We start from the raw sequence: 23,384 nt of genomic DNA, 5'->3' as shown, positions 1-23,384 counted from the left end.
TTATAATTTTTTGTTTTTATAAATGAATGATCTGGGTATAATTTCAGATTATAATTTGAATCTTTTGGACTATGAAGGTTTTTATAACATTGGACAGTGTTTTCACAATCTCTAGCTTTGATTTAGTCTAGAATTAGTACTGTCCAATGAATTAGCACAGTAGCCACATGTTACTACTGAGAACTTGAAATGGTGCTTGTCTGAATTGAAGTATGTTGTAAGTGTTAAATACACATCAGATTTTGAAAATAGATTAAAGAATATAAAATATCTGAATTTTTTTATATTGGTTATAAACATGATAATCTTTTAGATATACCGGATTAAATATAATATATTTTTAAAATTTCACCACCTTTTTATTTTTTAATGTGACTATTAGAAAATTTTAAATTACCTTATGTGGCCTGCATTTTATTCCTTTTGAACAGCATTGCTTGAGAAATTTCAACTTTGAGATCATCTTTTTGGAGAGAACACCTGAGATTCTAGTTCTCCACCTTTTAGTAGTTTTGTCACCTGTCAGTTATTTAAATGATTTAGGGTTCAGTTTCCTCATGTTAAAGAATATTTCTTTTAGCTAAAATTATAGATAACAATACCTATTATAACTACCTCAAAGAAGTCTTAGGATTCAAAAGAAAGAGTTTGGCATTTATAGAGCATTGTACAAGTATATATAGTTTTAAATTAAGCCCATTTGTATATGTAGGAAGGTACTTGTAGTAAGTTTTCAAAATCAGTGATTGTTACTTTTTACATTTGTACTTTTGCATTTTAAAAAATGTTTACTTGTTCCATTTTTCTCAACCGTGATGCTGTTAATGTTTGAAAAGCAGTTTTATCTTTTAAAAATGCTATTGTAAACTTCTAGAATGCTGTGATAGAATTTTTTTTAAAGCCTAGACAATGAACTGGATTCTTCTCAAGATTTGAAGCAACAGGAAACAGGAGAGTTAACTGAGAATGATCATAGAATTAATAGCTCCAAAATAACTAAGCAGTCTTTTAAAGAAATAGAAAAAGGTAAAAGAAATAGTCACCTTAAAATAATCATTTGAATACTACCATAAAGCTTACCCCATAGTAATAAAACTGGTCCTCAGGTATCTCTATTTCTGTGTTCTGAATTTTTGTAAGTCATGAGCTAATTACTATGTTTATTATTTAAACTAAAGAAGAGAAAAATAAATTTCATTATTTTCTAGTAGTAGTCCTGAATTTTCAGAACTTATCAAAATAAGTTGAGTACTTTTTACAATTTCTTCAATTCTTTTTCATGTCATTATTTGTTAGGAAATGAGTGTATTTGACTAATCCTTTATTATTTTAAGAATATACTCCATATTACTTAAGGTATGGTTTCCTTAGACACTAAAGTAGTAGTTAGTCTCTATGTATCTGGCTGTGTTAGGATTTCAAAGAAGGGGCAATCAGAGATGGCATCCTGCCCCTTTTGGCTGCAAGACTTTGAGAGCACTATTTCCCCATTGATAGCCTTATGCATCTCTTCCCCTAGTATATAAAGATATAAAATAAGATACAGCAGTGAAGATTTATGAACTGAGATTCTGGCACTAATACAAGATCATATTATTTAAAGGAAGAGGATATAAAAATTATGTAATTGCATGATTATATAATTACAGACATGTAACCTTAAAAACAGGCAAAAAAAATAAATAAAGCTCTTTTTTACATAGATAGTAAAAACTAAAAAGAGGTTGACAATGATTAACATTATATTTAAGTCAGTGGTTAATTTGGTTTAGGGAATGGGGGGAATGTGATCAGGTTTCTGAGGTTAACTACATTTCTTGGCCTAGACAGTTAATACATGAGTGTTTACATGCACATTTAATCTTTAAAATAATTTCAGACTTAGAGAAAAGTTACAAAAAGAACACAAAAAATTCTGTATAGTCTTCATCCAAATTTTCTAAATGTTAGCATTTTACCACCTTGCTGTATCATTTTTTCTCTATATATTGCTTGAAACTTTTTAACAGTACTATAACTCAGTAACTTCCTGAAGATGACTTTATCTGAGACTATTTAAAATTGTAAATTAAAAATTTATAATTAAAAATTTATTTTCTTAGCAGTTGCCCAGCCAACTTATTTAGCCTCAAATTCAAGAAATTGGATCGAATGTTGTAGTGATGCAAGTGACTCGCCTTTGAAACCTGTCACCTATCCAAAATCTAAAGCATCAAACAAGCGGAGTTTACTTCCACATCAGATCAATCAGATATATGATGAATTATTTCAAATACATCAGAAACTGCGGGTAAGAACTAAATACTAGATTGAGAGAATGCAGAGTTATTTATTTTCTAAGCACCACACGTTTACAAAATTGGAATACTACAAGATATTTCATTTTGATTATTTTCATGAAGCGTGTCAAGGTAAGATTGGAAGGGAACAAACCCAATTTATTGGAACAATTGAAGGGGAAAAACGTATGGGTGAGAGAAAAAATATAAACTGATTTTTTTTGTGTAGGTTTAAGTTTTAGATTTTAAACTTGTGTTTTATGTTTATTCTTTGTCAACTCTCACCTTTATCTTTGGGATTTTTTTGTTTTTAAAGGATGTAATTTATGTATTTATCAAATGTCCACTAGGTGGGAGTACAGAAGGAAGCAAAGTATATGTAATACACACATGTTATATTTCTATATACATGAAATAAACATTTTTTAAAAATGCATATCTCATTTTGTCTAAATAATTTAGATTATAATTACCATAGCATTTCAGGAAAGGATTAGTTTGTTCTAAAATCACTGGGAAAAAGTTCAGGGAGAGACTTAGCTTGGTACTTGACTAAGAGGTAGAGTTTAAAGAGAAAGAATGGAGTGGGAAGGGCATTCCAGGTACAAGGAATTGGAAGTGAGAGGTTTTTAGAAAGGAGTGATTTGTCAGATTGTAAATTTATTAGCCTGTCTGGGGAAGAAAATAGTGAAAGCGCAGGCTGGCTATCATAGGCTTTTCAGCAAAGGAGTGACAGAATAAAAAATAGTACATTAGGAAGATCCTTTGCTGATGCTTTATTAGATAAGAACCAGAGTTATAAGGATATATCTGTCATCTGTAGCAAACACAATAAAAATATAAATATTTAATTTAAAAAATGAAGCACAAGGGATTAATCTGGTTTAATCTGTAGCTTAATCTGACTCAAAATTACTTTGTGTTCTTTTGTGCTAATTATCATTAAGTATGTACATTTTTGTCATACTACGTGATTTCATTCATTCAACAATATTTGGATATCTGTTAATATGCATTTACATACTCAGTGTGGAATATATAGAAGTAAATAAAATATGTATGGTCCTTGCTTGGTATAGCTTATTAGAAGTAAATTGTAAATACTTGTATAATTACGATTTTATAAATTTAAATGACATTGGTACAATATGAGCACCTGATTGGGGTAGATTGAGAGGTTAGGTAAGGTTTTTCTGAGAAAGTAACATTTAAGTTAAACCCTAAAGGATGAGTACAGGTTAATCCAGCAAAAGGAGTACATTCTAGACTGAGACATTCTAGTATAAGAAGCCCTGAGGCATAACATATTTACTCAAGGAAAATGTATTTGATAACAGGATTTTTAAAGCAGTGAAATTATATAATCTAATGTGTGCTTAAATAAATGGATTGGAGGGAGACAGGTGTGGAAGTTGAGAGACCAAATAGAATATTTTACTGTAATAGTGCAGGTGAAAGATAACTGTAACATGGACTGGGGTGGTAACAGAGAAATGGAAATGAATAGAGATTTATTTTAGAGGTAAAATTGACTGTATGTTTGCTATAGATGATAGATATATCCTTATAACCCTGCTTCTTTTTATCTTATAAAGCATTAGCAAAGGATCTTCCTAATGTACTATTTTTTATTCTGTCATTCCTAGACTTGATATAATGAATTGGATGTGGTATAGGGAGAATAAGGTATTTAAGATGATTCCCATATTTTTGGTTTGTACAATTTGGAGAAAGAATTGACTTCCTGTCGCAAGTTGTGTAGAGTTGGCTTGCAGGTCTCTGAGACCCAAAAGTTGAGAGCTGCCTCATGCCCAGGGGACTGTGCCCGGCAGCTCGGTGTCTTTAACCATGCCACAAAACGACTATATCGAGTTACACCATAAGCACTGTGGATTATCTTGAGATTATATCATGAGATTGGATTATCAGGAGAAAAAGAGAAGGAGGTAGAGAAACTCATGAACATTCAAAGAAGGCAGAAAAGATCTCAAAGCTAAGCTCTACCATAAATAGCACTGTGATGAGAAAATACAAATAAAAAAGCCTATCAAGATGCATGAAAAGGGAAACACCAAACCAAAGAATGATGAAAAGATTCCACAAAGAGCAGTACTTGGACAGAGAGGGATTGTCTCAAGCAAAAGTGCTTTCCAATATGATTAAACAAAAATGAAAAGAGAAAGTTGGAAAATGGGAAGTCTCTCTGCTCAAAGTTTGTGCCCATGGAGAAAGAGAGGTATTAAAAGTTGTTCAAACAGGAAAGAGAAAGAAGAAAGCATAGAAGAAGGTGGTTACTAGTCTGCTTTGTTGGAGACGGCTTTACTCAAAAATCATATCAATATGAAAGATTCATTAGGCCAATGGGCTTTTTTGTTGAGGTAGTGAACAAAACTGGAGGAGAGGATTAATATTCTGTTTTTTTAATTTGTAACTTTTTGCAGGAAAGAAGGAATTATAAATATCTTTTCATTTTCATTGTTTTACTAGGTAACACTTTTAGTTTTTAAAAGTTTATAAAATACGATATAAAAACCAATTATAAAATCAACTGTGTACCCATTGTTCACATTGTATAATGCTAACATTAATATTTCTATTTGATATTTCTAAGGAAGTGTTTCAGTTACATTTGACACACCCTTCTCTCATCCCATTCCTCTTCATCTTCTCAGGATTAAATACTCCCCTGAAAGTGGTGTAGATCTTTTCTGTCATGTTTTATCACTTTTATGTGTTCATATGTATGTATGTATTCTTTTGAGCATTTTAAAATTTTACACAAGTAATGATATATTGTGGAAATCTTTTGGTAACTTTCTTGCTTTATTCATTATTTTGTTTTTTGAGAGTTATATATTTGGAAAATGTCGATCTAGTGAATTCATTTTAACTGCCATATAGCATACCAGCCTATAAATAAACCACTATTGTTATTTTTTTATTTCTCTATAAATATACAAGATGGAGTCTATCTTTTACAAACAGTTCTGTTTAAGTACCCTTAACTTATCAGAAGAAATAGTAACAAGGTGCTACCAAATCATTCTCCAGAGTGGTTGTGCCTATTTATTTATGTTCCCATCAGCAACAACCTGGAATTCTCTTTTTCCCATAATCTGATGGGTATCTCACTGATACTCATTTTCTACCTTTGAGTAATAAATCCATTAATATAACTCTCTGAATTCAGACACTAATGATAAAACCATGTTTCAAGCAAACCAGGATAGTAATCTGCGGTAGCATACCCAAGGCCTTGAGTTAAAAGACCAACAACTTTTATATCAAATCTGATTGCTGAAAGTGTAAGAGATAACAGCCCTGTGTCCAGAAATTATGATTCAGTTCACCAGAGTTTTGTGGATCTTTGTTAATTAGATAACAGCACCATATGAAAAATTTTTTTAGCTTTCATCATATGCTAAGTAAAAGGATTCCAGCCAGTATTTGCCAACAATTGACCAATTGTGGGGGATCTTTCAATAATTGTATTAGAATCCATCTCTTTCAAGGGTTGTACATCTGCCTCAGAAACTGCTGGAACTGAGGCAAGTGAAGGCAGATGTCTTGCTGGGTTTCCAAGTGGAGGCCTGGTCCAATATAGAAACTTATTTATCTGATAATCAGAAGAAAGGCCTATTGAATCTTAATCCATCTCAGAAAAAAGGAAAAAATGATATACCTTCCCAATGGCCTGGCAAGCACTGCAAGAAACAGAACACATCAAATAGTTCTGGCTTCTGGGAAGTCCAAAATCAGGGGTCTGGCAGATTCAGTGTCCGGTGAGAGCCCAATTCCTAGTTCATAGACAGCTACCTTTTTGCTGTGTCCTCACATATTGAAAGGGCCTCTTTTTTTTTTTTTTTTTAAGTGTACAATTCACTTATTTTTAGTATATTCAAAAAGTCACAGCCAATTTTAGAATATTTTCATTATCCCAATAAGGAACTCCCTACCCATTAGCTCTCTCTCATGTCCACCCCAGCTCCCTTCAGCCCTAGGCAACCACTAATCTACTTTCTGTCCCTGTAGAGTTGCCTGTTCTGGACTTTTCATATAAATGGAATGTTACAGTATTTAGTATGCATGACATAACTGGCCTCTTTAACATGATACTTTCAAGGTTCATCATGTTGCAGCAGGTATCAGTACTTTTTATTGTTGCATAATACTCCATTATAGGGATATAGCACGTTTTCTTTATTTATTAATTGATAGACATTTTAGTTGTTTCCACTTTTGGGCTATTATGAGTAATGGTGCTCTGAACATTTGTATTTCATATGCGTGGACATGTGCTTTCATCGCTCTTGGGTGTATACCTAGGAGTGGAGTTGCTGGGTCATATGGTAGCCCTATGTTTAACTTTTTGAAGAACTGTCAGACTGTTTCTCAAAGTAACAGCACCATTTTACATTCTCACCAGCAGTGTACGAGGATTTCAGTTTCTCCTCATTCTTGACAACACTTGTTATTTTGATTCTAGCCATTTTAGTGGTTGTGAAGTGCTATCTCCATTGCGGGGTTTTTTCTAAGTTTAGTTGGCAAACAATATTTTATTAGTTTCAGGTGTACAACATAGTGATTTGACATTTATATACCTTATGGTGTGTTTACTACACTAAGTCTAGTAACCATTCTCTACAAAGTTATCACACTATTATTAGCTATATTCCCCTTTACCTTTCTTACCCATCCTTCCACCCCTCTCCTCACCCCTACACCACCACCACCACTACCCCTACCCCCAGCAACCAGTTTCCTCTTTGTTTCTAAGTCTAATTTTGTTTTTTGATTTTTAATTCTACATATTAGTGAAATCATGTGGTATTTGCCTTCGACTTATTTCACTTAGTCTAGTAGCCTCTAGGTCTATCCATGTTGTTGCAAATCACAGGATTTTTATTTTTATTACTGATCATTGTAGTTTTGATTTGCATTTCCTAATGGCTAGTTGAATTCAGTTTTGGACATGTTTATTTTGTGCTGCCTGAAAGCATATAGATGGAGATGTTAAATAGGCAGTTTGGACTTGAGTTTGGAGCTTGGGATAAAGAACTGAGCTGTTGTAGGTTAGAAGCAATTGTCGCATGCATGGCTGTTTTAGCCATTGAGTATATGAAAGCAAGCAGAAAGTGTGTGAGGAATGGGAAAGTAAGTGGCTTAAGGGCAAATCTTGAGGAACCTTAGTCATTAAAGGGCAGTAGAGGAAGCAGAACCTGCAAAGGAGATTGAGAAGCTATGGCCAGAGAGGGAAGTAGAAAACTGGGAGAATGTGGTGTCATGGAAACCAATGAAAGAGAAAATATTTTAATTTGGAAGAAAGGGACAATGGCATACAGGTGTATAACATACCTGCTGTTGTACACCATAAAATGCTGTTGAGGGACTCAATCAAATCAGGACTGATTTTTTAATAAGTAAGCCATTTCAATAGGCAGACATGGGCTAAGGCCAGATTAAAGTAAATCGAGTGATTGAGATAAAGAAGGCTCAGCAAGTGTAGACAAAGTTTTAAAGAGATTTGTGAAGGGGAGGAGATAAGTGAGCAGGGTCACGAGATTTCATTTCAGAGGAGTTGGAAGAGATTGAAAATATTAGAGGGATAGTCAGCATAGCAGTCACCATAAGAAAGCAGAAAGCAATGAGATCCTGAGCCTACCTTTGTAATAGGGAGTGAAGGAGAAATGTCTTGAGGGCAGGTTGATGTTTCCTTCTGTCTTCCATTTTTCCTGTGAAGTTAGAGACAAGGCTGTCTGCACGAAATAGCATAGGAAGTGATGTGATCAAATTAAAGAGTGGAGAAAATTTGAAATAGACACTGTGGAGAATGGGAAATAGAGAGCCAATATATACAAAGATTTCTGGACTGCATTAAGAGGTTTGAGTCCGTGAATTCACAGTGGTACTGCTTTATATGGTGTGTGGTTTTTCTCCAGTAATATTTAGCAGTGTAGCATTGGGGCATGGAAGGTGGTTAGTACTTTAGTGCAAGGCTGGGGTCTTTCAGCCCAAGGTGATAGATGCACCAGGAGGTAAGGGAGAGTATAGGTAAAAGTGGACTGTTAAGTTGAAGTGGAGCATGAAGTAAAGCTGGATAGGGAATTGATTCTGTACATCAGCAGTCCCCAACCTTTTTGGCACCAGGGACTGGTGCTTCTATGAGACTCTAATGCCTGATGATCTGAGGTGGAGCTGAGGCTGTGCTGCTGGCACTGAGGAGCGACTGCAAATACAGATGAAGCTTTGCTCACTGGCTCACTCGCTCATCTCCTGCTGTGGGAACCTCTGCTGTATAGTACTGATCCATTTTGGACACCAAATTCTCTTCAGTTATAGTAGAATTTCACTATAGTATCACGTTATTTTGCAGCAAGTTAGAATTTCTGTACAAGTTTACTTGCTGTACTAGTCTAGCTAGAACTGTAATCCAGATTTTTCTTCGTATCCATGTAGTCCTAAATACTATTTGATTAAGCTACGTTTTCAGTAAATAAAAATATAATTTGTGGCATTTGTGGATGTACTTTTAAAAACACTTAAATCTGACATTTGATACAGTGTGAAACTGCAGCACAACAGGAATTTGCTGAAGAACTTCAAAGGCGAGAACATTTTTTAGTTGAAAGAGAACAACTGCTGTCCAGGCATGAAATGGCTTTGACTAAAATTAAAGGTGTCGAAGAAGAAGTTCTTACAAGATTTCAGATTATCAAGGAGGTAACTATATAGCATTTGATTTGAGTTTCTCTTTTTCTTCTTAATTTAGATTCACTAATTATTAGCATTTTGCCACATTTGCTTTCATGCACATATACACATTTTTTTCCTGGACCATTTGAAAATAACTTGCAAAAATCATGACACAGCACCCCTAAATACTTCCTTAATATTATACTTATCTTTAGGAGTATGTTATCTCCTAAGTACGTTCTCCATACCATTATCAAATTAGGAAGTTAATGCTAATTAAATAATTTAATATACAGTTCATATTAATTTTCCCAGTTGGTCCTAACAATGTCTTCTATTGCTTTTTTGTTTTATTTTCTAATCAAGGAACTAGGCATAATTCATGCATTATATTTGATTTTTTTTTTTTTTTGGTCTCTTCAAATCGAGTAGTCAACTTGACTATTTTTGTCTTTTGGTGTGACTTCTTTGAAGACTCTAGGCCAGCAGTCTTGTAGAGTATGGCATATTCTAGATTTGTCTGATTGTTTCCTAACGATTATATCCAGATTAAATATTTGTATGAAGAATATTAAATTATATCTTTATTTCATATCAAGAGATCTATTACTGTATGTATAACTTACATAGAGTAAAATTCATTGTTTTGAAAAATGCATATACAGTCTGTAATCACCACCATAAGGAATAATAATTCCAGCATTCTGAAAGTTTCTTTATGTTCCTTTGTAGTTAACCCTATCCCTCATCCTCAACCTCTAGCAACCACTGATCTATTTTCTGCCCCTGTAGTTTTATCTTTCCCAGAATGTCATGTAAACAGAATCATTACATGATTTTACTTTATCTTTGGTTTTCTGCAGCAGTTCAGTTATGCCGTATTTCCACATGCTTTTCTTTGAGTTTATCCTGTTTGGGGTTCACTGAACATCTTGAATTTGCAAATTTATGTCTTTCACCAATATTGGGAAGTTTTCAGTCAGTGTTTCTTCAGATATTTTTTCTGTTCCAATTACTTTCTCTTCTCCTTCTGGATTTCCAGTGACTCATAGGTCTTTTACTGTTACCTTACAGATTTCTTAGGCTCTGTTCCCATTCTCTCATTTTTTTTCTTCTATGTTCTTAAGATTTGATGTTTATCTGTCTTTACGTTCACTTTCTTCTTTCATTTCCATGTTGCTATTGAGCTCACCTGGTGAATTTTTTATTTCTTGATAAAGTTCTAAAATTTCCAGTGATGTTCTTTTAAAACTATTTTTAATTTTTCTCACGAGAATGTCTGTCTTTCTATTTGCATTCATTTATACTTACCTCATGGAACATATTTAAAAATCTAACACCTGGACCATCTAAGGATTGGCATTTTTCTTGGAAGACTTAGTCACATTTTTCTGGTTCTTTGTATATCCAGTGACTTTTGGATCGTATTGGAGACCTTGTAGATATTATGTTGTGTAGATTCCGGATCCTGTTATGATCTTCTAGAGAATGTTGGGTTTCTTTATTTTTTAAAGCAGTCAGCCCAGTTAAGTTTAGGCCAAAGTTCTTTCTCACCTGTGGGCAGTGACTCAATCTCAGTTTAGTTGTCAAAGCCTTTGTAGTGTTGCTTTGGAATTGTCTTGTGCATGTGCCACATAGGGGTTAGTCTGAGACTCAGACAATGGTTTAAATCTTATAGTTCAGTTCTTAAAGCCTTTGCTATGCTGCTTGTTGTGGGTCTTTTCCATGCTCCCAGCATTGCAGATATGGGATTAACTTGAGACTTGGGTGGTTTTTTAAGCTGAGATCCAGTCACTCTGCCTTTGCTCTGCAGCTTTTGGTCTGTGCCTAAGCAGATCAGGGGTGACTCAGATTTGTACAGGTTCCTAAACACCAGAGTGAAAGGATCCTCTTTCTGAGTCTGTCTTCTCTGAATTCTCCCCACATTATTTGACTCACAGGGGCCCCTTTTTCTTAGCCCAAAAGGCAGAATTTATGTCAGAGTTTTAGAAGTGTTGCACTGATGCTGCACTTCTCAGTGGCTGGGGCCTGCCCTAGGGCAAGACTGCTAGAGAACAGGAGAGAAAAAAGAGAAATCAGGAAACTTCATTCCCTTGAGGGTGCTTCTCCAAGTTTTCTTTCTGCATTTCCCTGATTTTGTTTACTTTTCACAGTTTTTGTGTTTTGTCTCAGGTTTTTAGTTGTAATCAGTAAGAAGTTGGGTGTAGTGGGCTTATCTTACCATAAGTAAGTGGAACTCATATTGTATGTTTAATACCTTTTGGATGTGGACAAATTTGGACAATGAGAGTATTAACCTGATTTTTAAAGGAAGCATGTTTGTTACTATAGCCTGTTATTTAAAAATCATTTAATGTAATGATAAAATTACATAAAACTAACTTTTCTAGATGATTGGATTTTTAAACAGGGTTTCAAAGAAGGAATATTTGGATTCTCAGAGTTCTCTACTACTTTTATTGATTTTTCTCTTTAGATTTGTCTGTCTGCTATTTTTATTAAGTAAAGATAACTGCTTTATTTTAATGGTACCTATAGGATTACTTGGAAGGAAATTGACTCAATTTTTGGATTTCCTATATAAACTTGCTTGTTTTAATACATTGCTAATAAATTGAGAGTGAAAGGTGAAAGAAACTATAAGTATTCATACTTCAAATTGAAAACATTCTGTCTCCTTTAAATGAAATTAGAGGGAAGGTTGATGTGAATTACTTATAAAACTGATTGAGAACCAAATAGTTGGCTCAGAAATTTTATTACATATTTAAATTTTTTGAGATGTAAACAAATTTTAGCTACTTCATGAAAACAAGAAATTAATTTGTTCTTTCTGTGGACTATTTCTTTTACTCCTCAAGGGTAACTTAAACCTTAAATTTTAGTCTATAAAGCTATGAATAACTAGTCTCTTAAAAAAGATCAGAAATTCTTTGTTTTATCCCAGATGTCAAATAGAAGTTATTTCATTGAGTTTCTGTGCTGGATTTTTCTGAGCAGAAGCTTAATTGCTGCTTAATTTGTATATGTTTTAATAAATATTTAACAAATGCTTTTAATGCTTTGTTGTTACTTTGGTTGATTGTATAGTTTTATGAATTATTTGCAATATTACTCATGTATGCTTAAATACACTAATTAAAGTCCTTTTGATTCAGGTAGTTCCAATTTTTAATGTATGTTCAGTAGTATTAGTGACATGGAATCCTTACTTAATTTTTAGATTTGATTTTTTTTTTTCCTCCTAGCAACATGATGCAGAAGTCGGGCACTTAACTGAAGTTCTTAAGGAAAAGAATAAAGAAAGCAAGAGACTAAGGTCCTCTTTTGATGCAATGAAAGAATTGAATGATAACTTAAAAAAACAGGTAAGACCTATTTTAATATATATTAGTTTATAAGACATTCTTAGAACTATATATACTTAACAAATTCTAAGTCAGTCTTAAAACATATTCTGACTAGAGAAAGTTTTGGTTAACTTTGTTAGCTATATTATAAAATACTTCCAAATATATTCTTAAGCTTTTGATTTCTCATCATCTATTCTGGCAACCAGCTGAGAAGTTTGGCAGTTTGAAATTTTTTTGAAATATAAAAGTGATTACTAGATTTAAAAATAAGCAAAAGAAAAAAACCTGATGACCTGGGGACTTTTAACTGCTCTTAAATACCACTGCTTATTTAACATTCATTTATTTTCTGAGTATCCATTATGTGATAGGAACTGTACTAGAAGGAAGGCTTCACATGTATCATATATTGTACTGTAATTATTTATGTAAGTGTGATAATTTAGTATATTCAGTATTTAATAGTAAAGTTGTATAACAAATATTTTTGAGTTTTTTTCTTTTTCTTTTAACTTTGCCAGTTTTTTTACTGAAAAAGGTGAAAGTGAAGGAATATGTTGAAGAGGGACAGGAGAATGATTATGTGTGTATTTGTGTGGGAAGGAGAAGTGGATGAGCAGAAATTGGGGTAAACTTTAAAAATTAAAGCATTGGGCTGGAACACTATGGACTAAAATGAAACTAAGCTCAGATTTTCAGAGGTAATTTGCCTCCCGGAATTCCTTAGCTAGCTATGTGTTCTTTGTTTCTGTTCTTGATTTCCTGTAGTCACTACTTGTAACCTTTCTTCTTTACAGTGACAGCTAGGTACCTTGTTTCTCTCTTCGTCTTATTCTTTGTCTTCCCTGACTTCATTTATTGCCCCCTACAGTTGGGATCTGACTTAGACTTACTGTTATCTGGAAGCTTACTTTATCCCTAGAGAAATTACTTTATCCTATCACAGTCTCAGTTTCGGACTCAAAAAAGAGAAGGGTTTCTTTAATTGATAGCATAGGTACATCATTGCCCATTCCTATCTCTTAAGTTAATATAATCCTTAATAATTTTACATGTGCTTGTATGAGTGTGTGGAGATCGGAGTGGCTTTGTGCATTATTAAGTGATTGAACCGGTGGATAATTGGATTTATGGCCTAATGTGTCCAAACTGAAAGAGCTTGGGAGAAACTCTTTGTTACCAAGTGTAAGAATGGTTTTTGATGGTTGGTTTGTTTAGCATAGATAAAAAGTCAGCAAATATTTTCTGTTAAGGAGCAGACATTAAATATTTTGGACTCTGGGCCATATGGTCTCTGTCACAATAATTTAGCTCTGCCATCTGAGTGCGAAAGCAGCTGTAGGCAATAAGTGAGTGAGCATGGGTGTGTTTTAATAAGACTTCATTTTTAAGAACAGGCAGTGGTTAGATATGGCCCACAGGCCACAGTTGGCCCACTTCTGGCATGATGAATGATATATGCTTTGAAATTGCTAAATTAAAAGGTAAATTATTTCTGTGACTCATATAGTAATTTATGATAGCAGTGGATATAAATAATTTTGCTTTAGTAATAATAATGTAATAAGAGTAAGAATTTTCCCACTAAGTTTTGCCACGCTGAGGAGACAAAGATTAATATTAGTTCAAGACTCATTGGGAGAGAGTCCCAGTGAACACCCCAGGCTCACAGTCAAATGCAAGATTGCAAAATAGGAGGAGATTTAGATGTAGATAGAAACCTTAAACTGAAACCTGTCTTTAACTGATCTCAGTTCCAGTTCAGATTAAGGTGATCAATTCCCATTTTAAATACCTAGCAGAGGAAAAGATGAGCCTTCTCTGAAAGAAGATATTGTATGTTTAAAAATTGTAATTTTTTCTCTCATTCTATACAAAATTAAACACAATAAAAGATAGAACCATATGACTAAATATGAAGAGAGAAAAAACTCCAGACAATATGAACATACCTACACGTCATCTAGATATTGGAGTTAGTAGACATTGACTTTAAAATAATATGTTCAAGAAAGTAGAAAAATATTGATAATTTCATTAGAGAATGAGAATCTATAGAAGGGAATTAAATTGAAATTCTAAAACTGAAAAATACACTAATTAATTTTCAAACCTCCAATACATAGCAGATGAGACACAGCAGAGAACTGGATTAGTGAACTGGAGCAGATGAGACACAGCAGAGAACTGGATCAGTGAACTGGAACATAGTTTCAGGAAAAATCTTGAAAATATCAAGTGAAGAAAGAATACAAAAGTCATAAAAGAGAAATGGAACCTAGTTTAAATGTTTAATAGGGCAAAAGCAAATTTTGTGAAGACATGGCCAAGAATTTTCTAAAATTGGTGAAAGATGTCAACCCACAGATTTAAAAAATTTTGTTAACCCTAAGCACGATAAATTTTGAGGAAAGCCATATAGGCACACCATTTTAAGACTGCTGAAAACTTTGGATTAAGATAAAATCTTACAAGTGACCAGAGAAGCATAAGATACCTTCAAAGAAGGAACAGTAAAACCTAAGACTAACTTTTAAGGATGAAATGTCATGTACCTTAAACATAAATAGAATAGAGAGAAAAGCTCCCCATCTTGTTGTACAAAGCCAGCATAACCTTGAAACTAAACCTGTCAAGAACATTACAAGAAAAAAAATGCAAGCTAGTTTCTCATGAATATAGATGCAAAATTTTTGAATATCAGCAAATTGAATCCAGTAGTACATAAAAAAGATAATACAACTAAGTGAATTTAGTTGAGGAATACAAGGGTGGTTTATCACTTAAATATTAGTGCATTACCCGATAAAAGGAGAAAAATCATAATTCTTATTGATATAAAATTCAGCACCAACTCATGATAATTACTAGTAATAGAACTTCTTAATTCTCAGAGTATCTAAAAAAATTAACAATAAAATCATACTTAATACAAGTTATTGAAATCTTTTCTCTCTGAGATCAGAATAAAATAGTGTTTACTGTTACTTTTTTTTTTAAATATGGAATGCTTCACAAATTTGTGTGTCATCCTTGTGCAGTGCCCATACTAATGTTCTCTGTATCGTTCCAATTTTAGCATGTGCTGACGAAGTGAGCATTACTGTTGTTTCTATTGAACATTATACTGAAAGCCTTAATCAATGAAATAAGGGGAAAAAAAGTAAGGCGTGGAAAGGAAGAGATAAATATCTACAGATGACATGATTATGTACCCATGTCCATAGGTAACCAAACGAGTATAGAGTTAAGCAAATTTAGGAGAACCTTTGGATGTAAGCTCAATATACAAAAATCAAGTGTATTTCTATATACTAACAAGTAGTAAATGGTATTTATTTAAAGATACCATAGATAACAGCATCAAAAAAATTAACTCCCAGGAATAAATCTAAAGAAAGATATATAAAACATATATACTGAAAAGTACAAAACTTTATTAAAAGAAAATAAAGAAGACCTAAATAAATTGAAGGCTGTGTTATGTTCACAAATGGAAAGACTCAATCTTGTAAAAACGTCAGTTTTTCCCAAATTAGTATGTGTGTGTGTGTGTATATATATATATATATATATTTAATCCAATCCCAATAATTCATTACACTGCATACTTATTCGTACATACATTATAGTTCAATAAAAAGTTCAATTAAAAGACATTTCCTATTAAAATGTATACTTGTAAGATGTTAGGAGACTTGCAAATATTGTATAGCATGAAGTAAACTTAGACACTATTAATGTTTTAGGGATAAATGGTAATTTTACCTATGATCTCTAATCATGAATGCTACCTGTGTTTTATTACATTGCTTGGTTATGTAGACTAAATAATAGATTATTTAGGAAACCTTTAGTATGAAATCAGCTTAAGGAATATATTGAAATATCTAACATTTTCTTATTTTAGTTAAATGAAGTGAGTGAAGAAAACAGGAAGATGGAGATTCAGGCTAAAAGAGTTCAAGCTCGTTTAGATAATTTACAGGTAAGTTGTGTCTTTTGACACTAGTGAATTTTAAAATATTGCCTTTGGATTTTTCTCACTTTTAATTTTTCTTTAATTCATGGATATGTACTGTTGCAGAGGAAGTATGAGTTTATGACAATACAGAGATTGAAAGGAAATTCCCATGTTGCTCATGAGATGAAAAACTTAAAACAAGAAAAAGTACCAGTTTCAAAAACTTATAAGGTATGATATTATTGAAAATTTCTCCAGTGGAAAGCCAGGAATTTTTTGTTGTTGTTCTGTAATCTTTTATTTTATTTAGCATGCATTCTTTTTGGTATGAAAAGATTCACCATAATAATTCCTTTATAGAGAAATATTTCTGTAACTTTTCAAATTTGCTTTTATTTGCAAAAACAAAAATACTTTAGCAGTTTCAGGCACAGTAACACTGACAAGGCACAGGAACTTAATGCAAGCTAGTTTCTCATGAATATAGATGCAAAATTTTCGTTTAGATAATTTACAGGTAAGTTGTGTCTTTATTCATTGAGTTTGAGATTCCACAAGCCATCCTTATTACTTTTCTATCAAAACTGCAATCCATCCCTTCGATGGACTCCATTTATTTTTTTCTAAGATTTTTTTTATTTTGAAATATTGATTATATACAGTAACATAATACACAGATCCTTAAGTATACAGTTTGATCAGTTATGACAAATGCTCTAAACTATAACTAGATACAGAATATTTTCATTACCCTATAAAGTTCCCTTGTGTTCCTTCCCAGTTATTCCCTGCAAGAAGTAGTTGTTCATCTGATTTCTATTACCATAAATTAATTTTGCCTATTTCCATTGAACTTCAGTCAGTAGAATTGTATAGTATGAACTCATTTGTGTAAGGCTGATTTTGCTCATCGTAATGTTGAGTGTATCAGTAATTTGTTTCTCTGTATTGCTCAGTATTATTCCACTGTATGAATGTATCACATTTTGTTTATCCATTCTTTTGATAGATACCTAGGCTGTTTCTAGTTTTTGTCTATTATCAATAAAGATGGTAAAAATATTTGTGTGCAAGGCTTTTTGTAGACATGTGCTTTCATTCCTTTTGGAGATATTACTAAGACTGGAATTCTGGGTCATAGGTGGATGTATATTTAACTTTAATGAAACTGCTAAATAGTTTTTCAAAGTGGTTGTACCATTTTATACTTCTGCTAGCTGTGTTTGAATGTTCTGGTTGCTCTACAACTTTGCCAATATTTGGTATTTTTAGTATTTTTCATTTTGACCTTTCCAGTAGGTGATATCTCATTGTGGGCTTTAGAAATTTTGATAAATTCTCTAGTTCTTTTCATAAAATAAATTGAGGGTGCAGTGCTGTTTAAACATGGCAGCAGAGGAACCTCAGCAGCAGAAACAGGAGCCGCTCTTAGGCCATCACTCACTCCAGAGGTATTAACTGGCCTATGATGAAGTTATGGCTCAGCAGGATCAAATTCAGCATGAGATTGCTGCGTAGAACCCTCTGGTCTCAGAGCTGCTGGAGCTCAGTCTTGAATAAGGAGTATGCCTGAGGATGGCATCCATCACCAGAAGATCAAGGACCTCCACAAAATGTACTCATGCATCTGCAAGACCAGGCCTGATGGTAACTGCTGTTATTGAATCTTTGGATTCTCCCACTCAGAAGTGTTGCTGGATATCAGCAAGGAATTGCAGTGGTTCAAGGCTGTGTCTGCCAAGAGCAAAAAGGATCTGGTGTCACGGGGCTTCGTGAGTTCATAGTTAAGGATTTCCACAACAATTTCATAGACCTAATTGAACAGGAAGAGAAGCAGACCTCAGTAGCTGGCCTGCTGGCCTCCTTCTGTGACCAGAGGACCTTAGACTATCTGGTGGTCTACCTGCAACTGCTCGCCTCAGGCTTCTTGCATCATGACAGTGGTTCTTTAAATACTTCATCAAAGGTGGGCAAACTGTTAAGGAGTTCTGCCAGTAGGAAGTGGAGACCATGTACAAATAGAGTAATTACATCCACATTCATTGCATTGGCCCAGGCCCTCAATGTCCCTGGAGTCTAGGGCTTGCAGCGAGAGTGGCAGTATAAACCTGCACATCTTTCCTGATGGCTCCAAGTCCAAGACCTCCGTTTTACTGACCTAGACCCTATGATTTTATGTACAAATAGAGCTGGTCCCAACCTACCACTTAACTGCCTGTCCTCCCCTCTGCCAGACACCAGACATGTACAAAGATTTTTTGTGGTTGTAAGTGGTCATATTTTATGACTCCCCCATCCCGCTACCACCTTTTTCCTGGCATACAATTGTCCATGGATGTTGCTGGTGAAAAAAAAATTTTTAATTAAAAAGAAATGAGAAAAAGTAGAGCTTTTATACTCAGGTACTCCAGATGATTGGAATTTTCATCTAAAGATTTTATTTGAAAAGAATTGAGATTAAAAGTTACTCTTGTTCAGAATAATATAACTTTGTGTTTTCAATAATCTGATTCTGTTTTCATGGATTGCTATCAGGTTAATGTTGCCTTTTTATTAGGTTTTTTTTTTAATTCATTTGCTTTTGTATTTTCCTGTCTTTTTAGATTTTTAAAACTAATTAAATACAGCATAGTTCTTTGCTTAGAGTAGATATGTGATAAATGTTGAATTAAATTGACTAAAAGTGATTCGAAGACATTCTAAAATCAGTCTAACTGAACTTATAAATTTTTCATGGCATTTGTTTTTATTTTTTTTCCTCGCATTTTGGTAGACTCAGAGAACAGAATTTCCAGGAAAAAAAAATCATATCCTGTTTATAAAATGTTGTAATGTAAAGACAAAGGAAGAAACAACATTTTAAAGAAGAAAATATAAAATTCCATGGTGAAAAACATTTAGCTTTTGAAACCTTTAAATTTATTAAAATCTTTTGGTTATGGTGGTTCATGCTCTCAAGGCCAATTTTACTTTGTTATCAAACTTGGATAAAGAATTTTTATGAAAGTTCTCTGTTTTGGTAATACGATGCATTACTTTCAATTTCCTTACTATAATGAGTTTTCTCCCTTTCTCTCAGCCGCGATTTAACATGTTTCTAGTATTAATTGGAGATGTTTGATTTGAAATTTCTTTCAGTTGGAGCTTTTTTAATACATATTTTAGTTAAGCATTTTAGGTAAATTATTCTGTAATCCCTTACCAAATTTAAAGATTGCCTTTGAAGTTTTGTGAGGTTGTAAATTGAAACATTTAATTTAATCTTTTACATATAGGTACCACTTAATGCACAAGTTTATGAACTTTTAACTGTCTTCATGGACTGGATTTCGGTTCATCACCTTAGCAAATTGAAAAGTGAAGAATCTGGAATGGATGGTGAAAAGCCGCTACCTAAATTTGCTTCTCAAAGAAATGATATTCAGGAGAAGTGTGTAAAGGTTTGTGTTTTACTTTGAAATGCGTGACTCAGTAGACATAAAGATTAAAAAAGGAAAGTCTATGGTATATTTTATAAGAGAAAAAATATCAATCATCAGCTCTAAAAACATTTGTTTCAGACTAATTAAAATTAAATCATACTTATATTTTTCTTAACATGATGGAAACTTTTTTAAAAAAATAAGAGACCAGAAATTAAAAATCTACCCCCAAATGGAAAAATAATTGCATATTAAAGTTAGGCAAATAATCAGTGATGTGAGCAATTCCTGATACATATCATTTTTGGATTCATTCCCACTAAAATCATTTTATTTTGCCTTTTGTCATGAAGAGATAAAAAGTCTTTTCAAGGGTCTTCTCATTAACAAAGAGAAATGGCTATTTTTTTAAATTATATGTATTAATTAGGACATTGGCACTCATGATTTCTATTTGGTATAAACGGTCATTAGAGCTTGACATTTATATTCCGCAAGAAATACATTAAAACCTTGAAGAGTAGACATCTAAAGTTGTTTGGTTTAACTTTTTCAGAAACAATTTCGTTATTAAATACTAGCCAGACTTTTATATTAGGAAATTATTTTCAGTTTTCATCCTTACCTAAAAAGTTTCTTTTAAGTGTCTTTTGTGCTAGGCAGAATAATGGCCCCCAAGATGTTCATATCCTAATCCCTGGAACTTGCCAGTATGTTCTGTTTCGTGGCAGAATGAATATGGTTGCTAATCAGCTGACTTCAGATTAGAGATTAACTAGGATTATTTGGGTGGGCCCAGTAACAGGAGTTCTTTCAACCAGACAAAAGAGGCAGACACATAAGTCAGACTCAACCCATCTTTCCTGGCTTTGCAAACGCAGTAAGATTGCCATGAGCCAAGAATGTGGGTCACTTCTAGAAACTATCAGCCAGCTGTCAGCCAGAAAGGAAATGGGGATCTTAGTCCTACAGTCACAGAGAACTGAATGTTGCCAGCAACCTGAAAGCAAAAAATTGTTCCTTTCTTAGCCTCCAGAAAGGAACACAGCTCTGCTGACACCTTGATTTTAGCTGCTTTAGACTCATATCAGATATCTGACCAGCAGAACTGTAAGAGAATAAGTTTGTATTCTTTAAACCAGTAAGATTGTGCTAATTTGTTGTCAGCAATAGGAAACAAATATACTTTTTTTGATGTTTGCCTTTTTAGCACCTACATCAACTCTTGTGTTTATTTATATCTAGCCTTACTTTAGAAGTAGCTGCTAATTAGCAAGGCCTGCAGTATTAAAGTTCTGTGGAGAAATTTTATAAGTTAGAACTTAAGATATTAAGACTGACAGTTGACAGTTTTAACCAATGGAATATGGATCGTGTAATATTCTATTTTTATATCAGATTAATGGCATAAGAGGAGACTACTTAGCACATTTGCCACGGGATTCTTTTTATCATTCTTAAATATAGTAATTTATTGACTTATTCTGGCCTTAGCAATTTTTGTTGAGCCTAGATCTTTAAAATATTATTTTCAATTTATGGTTACTAATACATTAGTAAAGGTAAAATAGCCTTAAAGCTTTTGAATAGCCTTTTAAAAATTTATTAGAATGACATTGGATAATAAAACTATATAGGTTTAAAGTGTGCAATTCAGTAATATGTCATATGCATATTGCATTGCATGCTCATCATCATTCCTTCTTTCACCATATGCTTGATGCCCTTTACTCTTATCTACCTTCCCTATCCCCCACTTCCCACTGGTAACCACTAAACTGTTGTCTGTGTCCATGAGTCTTTGTCTGTCTTGTTCATTTGTTGCTTTCAGTTTTATATCCCATACATGAATGAAATCATATGGTTCTCAACCTTTCTATCTGACTTATTTCACTTAGCATGGTAATCTCAAGATCTATCCGCTGAGTGGATATGCACTTGACTTAACCATTTCCCTATTGCTAGGCAATTAAGTTACTTCCACATTTTTATTCTTATGAACAATGTAACAGTAAATAATCTTTGTACATGTGCTTTTAGAGGGATATATTTTAGGTGATTTTCTTAGACTAGTATAAGTGGGATTATTTCATTGAAGGTTTGGAATATATCTTTATGGTCTTGAAATCTTTTAGCAAAATGATGTATTTTTGGAGCAAGTTTTCATAAACATGTTTTTTTAAATTTTGTATTATTTTTACAAATTGACATTAATTAAGATATTTATGCCAGACAGACACATAAAGAGGAAAATAAATATCATCCCAATCACATAATCTCACTGTTAATATTTTTAAAAAATCCTTTCGTATATCTCTTTTTCAATACATATAGATATATTTTTTACAAATAGGATCTTATTATGTTTGCTCTTTTGTAACCTGCTTTTATCACCCCAGAATAAACCATCGCAATAATTACAGATGCCATTATCATTTTTCATGTTTATATATGTACCATAAATTTATTTAATTATCTAAGGTTCGGAGAATACGTTTGTATAGGTTAATCTCTTTAAATTCCTAGGTGTGCTAATAATGCTGGGTCAAAGGAAATATACACAGTCATGTATTACTTAACAATGGAATACTTTCTGAGAAACACGTCATCAGGTGATTTTGTACTGCAAACATCATAGAATATATTTACACAAACCTGGATGGTATAGCCTACTATACCCCTGGGCTATATGGTATAGCCTGCTGCTACAAAACTGTACAGCATGTTACTGTACAGAACACTGTAGGCAGTTACAACACAATGATAAGTATTTGTGTATCTAAATATATCTATAGAAAAGATATAGGAAAAATGTGGTATAAAAGATTAAAAAATGGTATACCTGTATAGGGCACTTAGCACAAATGGAGCATGCAGAACTGAAAGTTGCTCTGGGTGAGTCAGTGAGAGAGTGGTAGGTGAATTAGGAGGCCTGGGATATTATCGTACACTAGTGTAGACTTTATAAACACTATACACTTAGGCTACACTAAATCTATAAAAAAATTTTTCTTCGGTAATTAACCTTAGTTTATTGTAACATTTTTCTTTAGAAACTTTTAAATTATTTTAAACTTTTTGACTCTTTTGTATTAACACTTAGCTTAAAACACAAACATGTTGTACAGCTGCACAAAAATATTTTTTATATCCTTATTCTATAAGCTATTTATTTTACTTTTAAACTTTTTTGTTAAAAACTAAGAAACACGCATTAGCCTAGGCCTACGTAGCCTAGGCCTATATATGACTGTCTTCCGTCTCCACATCTTGTCCCACTGGAAGGTGTTCAAGAGCAAAAACACACAGGAAACTGTCATCTCCAATGATAACAGTGCCTTCTTCTGGAATTCCTTCCGAAGGACCTGCCTGAGGCTCTTCTCGAGGAGGTGTCACTCTTTTCAGAAATATGCTCATGGTGGTTTGCTTGGTTTCTTTCTTTTTTTCCTTATAGATTTTCCTGTAAGCAGATAATACATCATGAACATTCCTCTCTATTGACGAAAACCTTTTGGTGTTGGAGTCCATGTTTTCAAACTTTTTAAGGAGCTTGTTGAGGCCTGTAAAAGCTTCTGCTAAACTTTTTCACTGACTTTTCTTGGGGGTTCTTCTTTTTCTTGTGCAATTTCCTTCTCTTTTGCCTCTTTTTCAGCTACGTGTACCTGTTTCAGTT

The 23,384-nt window shown here is 33.3% G+C and overlaps 1 protein-coding gene, 1 non-coding gene and 2 pseudogenes across 5 annotated transcripts in view; 3 read left to right on the top strand and 1 right to left on the bottom strand.

The window, feature by feature from the left end:
* Positions 1–23,384, top strand: part of CCDC138 (coiled-coil domain containing 138) — a 110,788-nt gene that overhangs the window by 3,537 nt on the left and 83,867 nt on the right. For 3 of the 4 annotated variants that reach the window (XM_039852637.1, XM_039852634.1, XM_039852636.1), the window contains exons 4-10: positions 902–1,026; positions 2,103–2,290; positions 8,841–8,999; positions 12,221–12,340; positions 16,236–16,313; positions 16,413–16,520; positions 19,565–19,729. In XM_039852637.1, the coding sequence (XP_039708571.1) occupies positions 902–1,026; positions 2,103–2,290; positions 8,841–8,999; positions 12,221–12,340; positions 16,236–16,313; positions 16,413–16,520; positions 19,565–19,729 (943 nt within the window). The remainder of the gene's footprint in view (positions 1–901; positions 1,027–2,102; positions 2,291–8,840; positions 9,000–12,220; positions 12,341–16,235; positions 16,314–16,412; positions 16,521–19,564; positions 19,730–23,384) is intronic. The other variant, XM_039852635.1, reaches the window with a different exon arrangement.
* LOC120594541 (ribosome biogenesis protein NSA2 homolog) lies at positions 2,297–8,832 on the top strand (annotated as a pseudogene).
* On the bottom strand, positions 15,322–15,424 carry LOC120594723 (U6 spliceosomal RNA). The gene has a single exon (XR_005650668.1). It is a non-coding gene; the product is annotated as a U6 spliceosomal RNA (small nuclear RNA).
* On the top strand, positions 16,529–18,287 carry LOC120594472 (ubiquitin thioesterase OTUB1-like; annotated as a pseudogene).

This window comes from Pteropus medius, unplaced genomic scaffold (genome assembly GCF_902729225.1).
Source record: "Pteropus medius unplaced genomic scaffold, Ma_sr-lr_union100, whole genome shotgun sequence".
Lineage (NCBI taxonomy): Eukaryota > Metazoa > Chordata > Mammalia > Chiroptera > Pteropodidae > Pteropus > Pteropus medius.
Note: the sequence above shows the minus strand (reverse complement) of the source record. Positions and strands in the feature narration are given on the sequence as shown.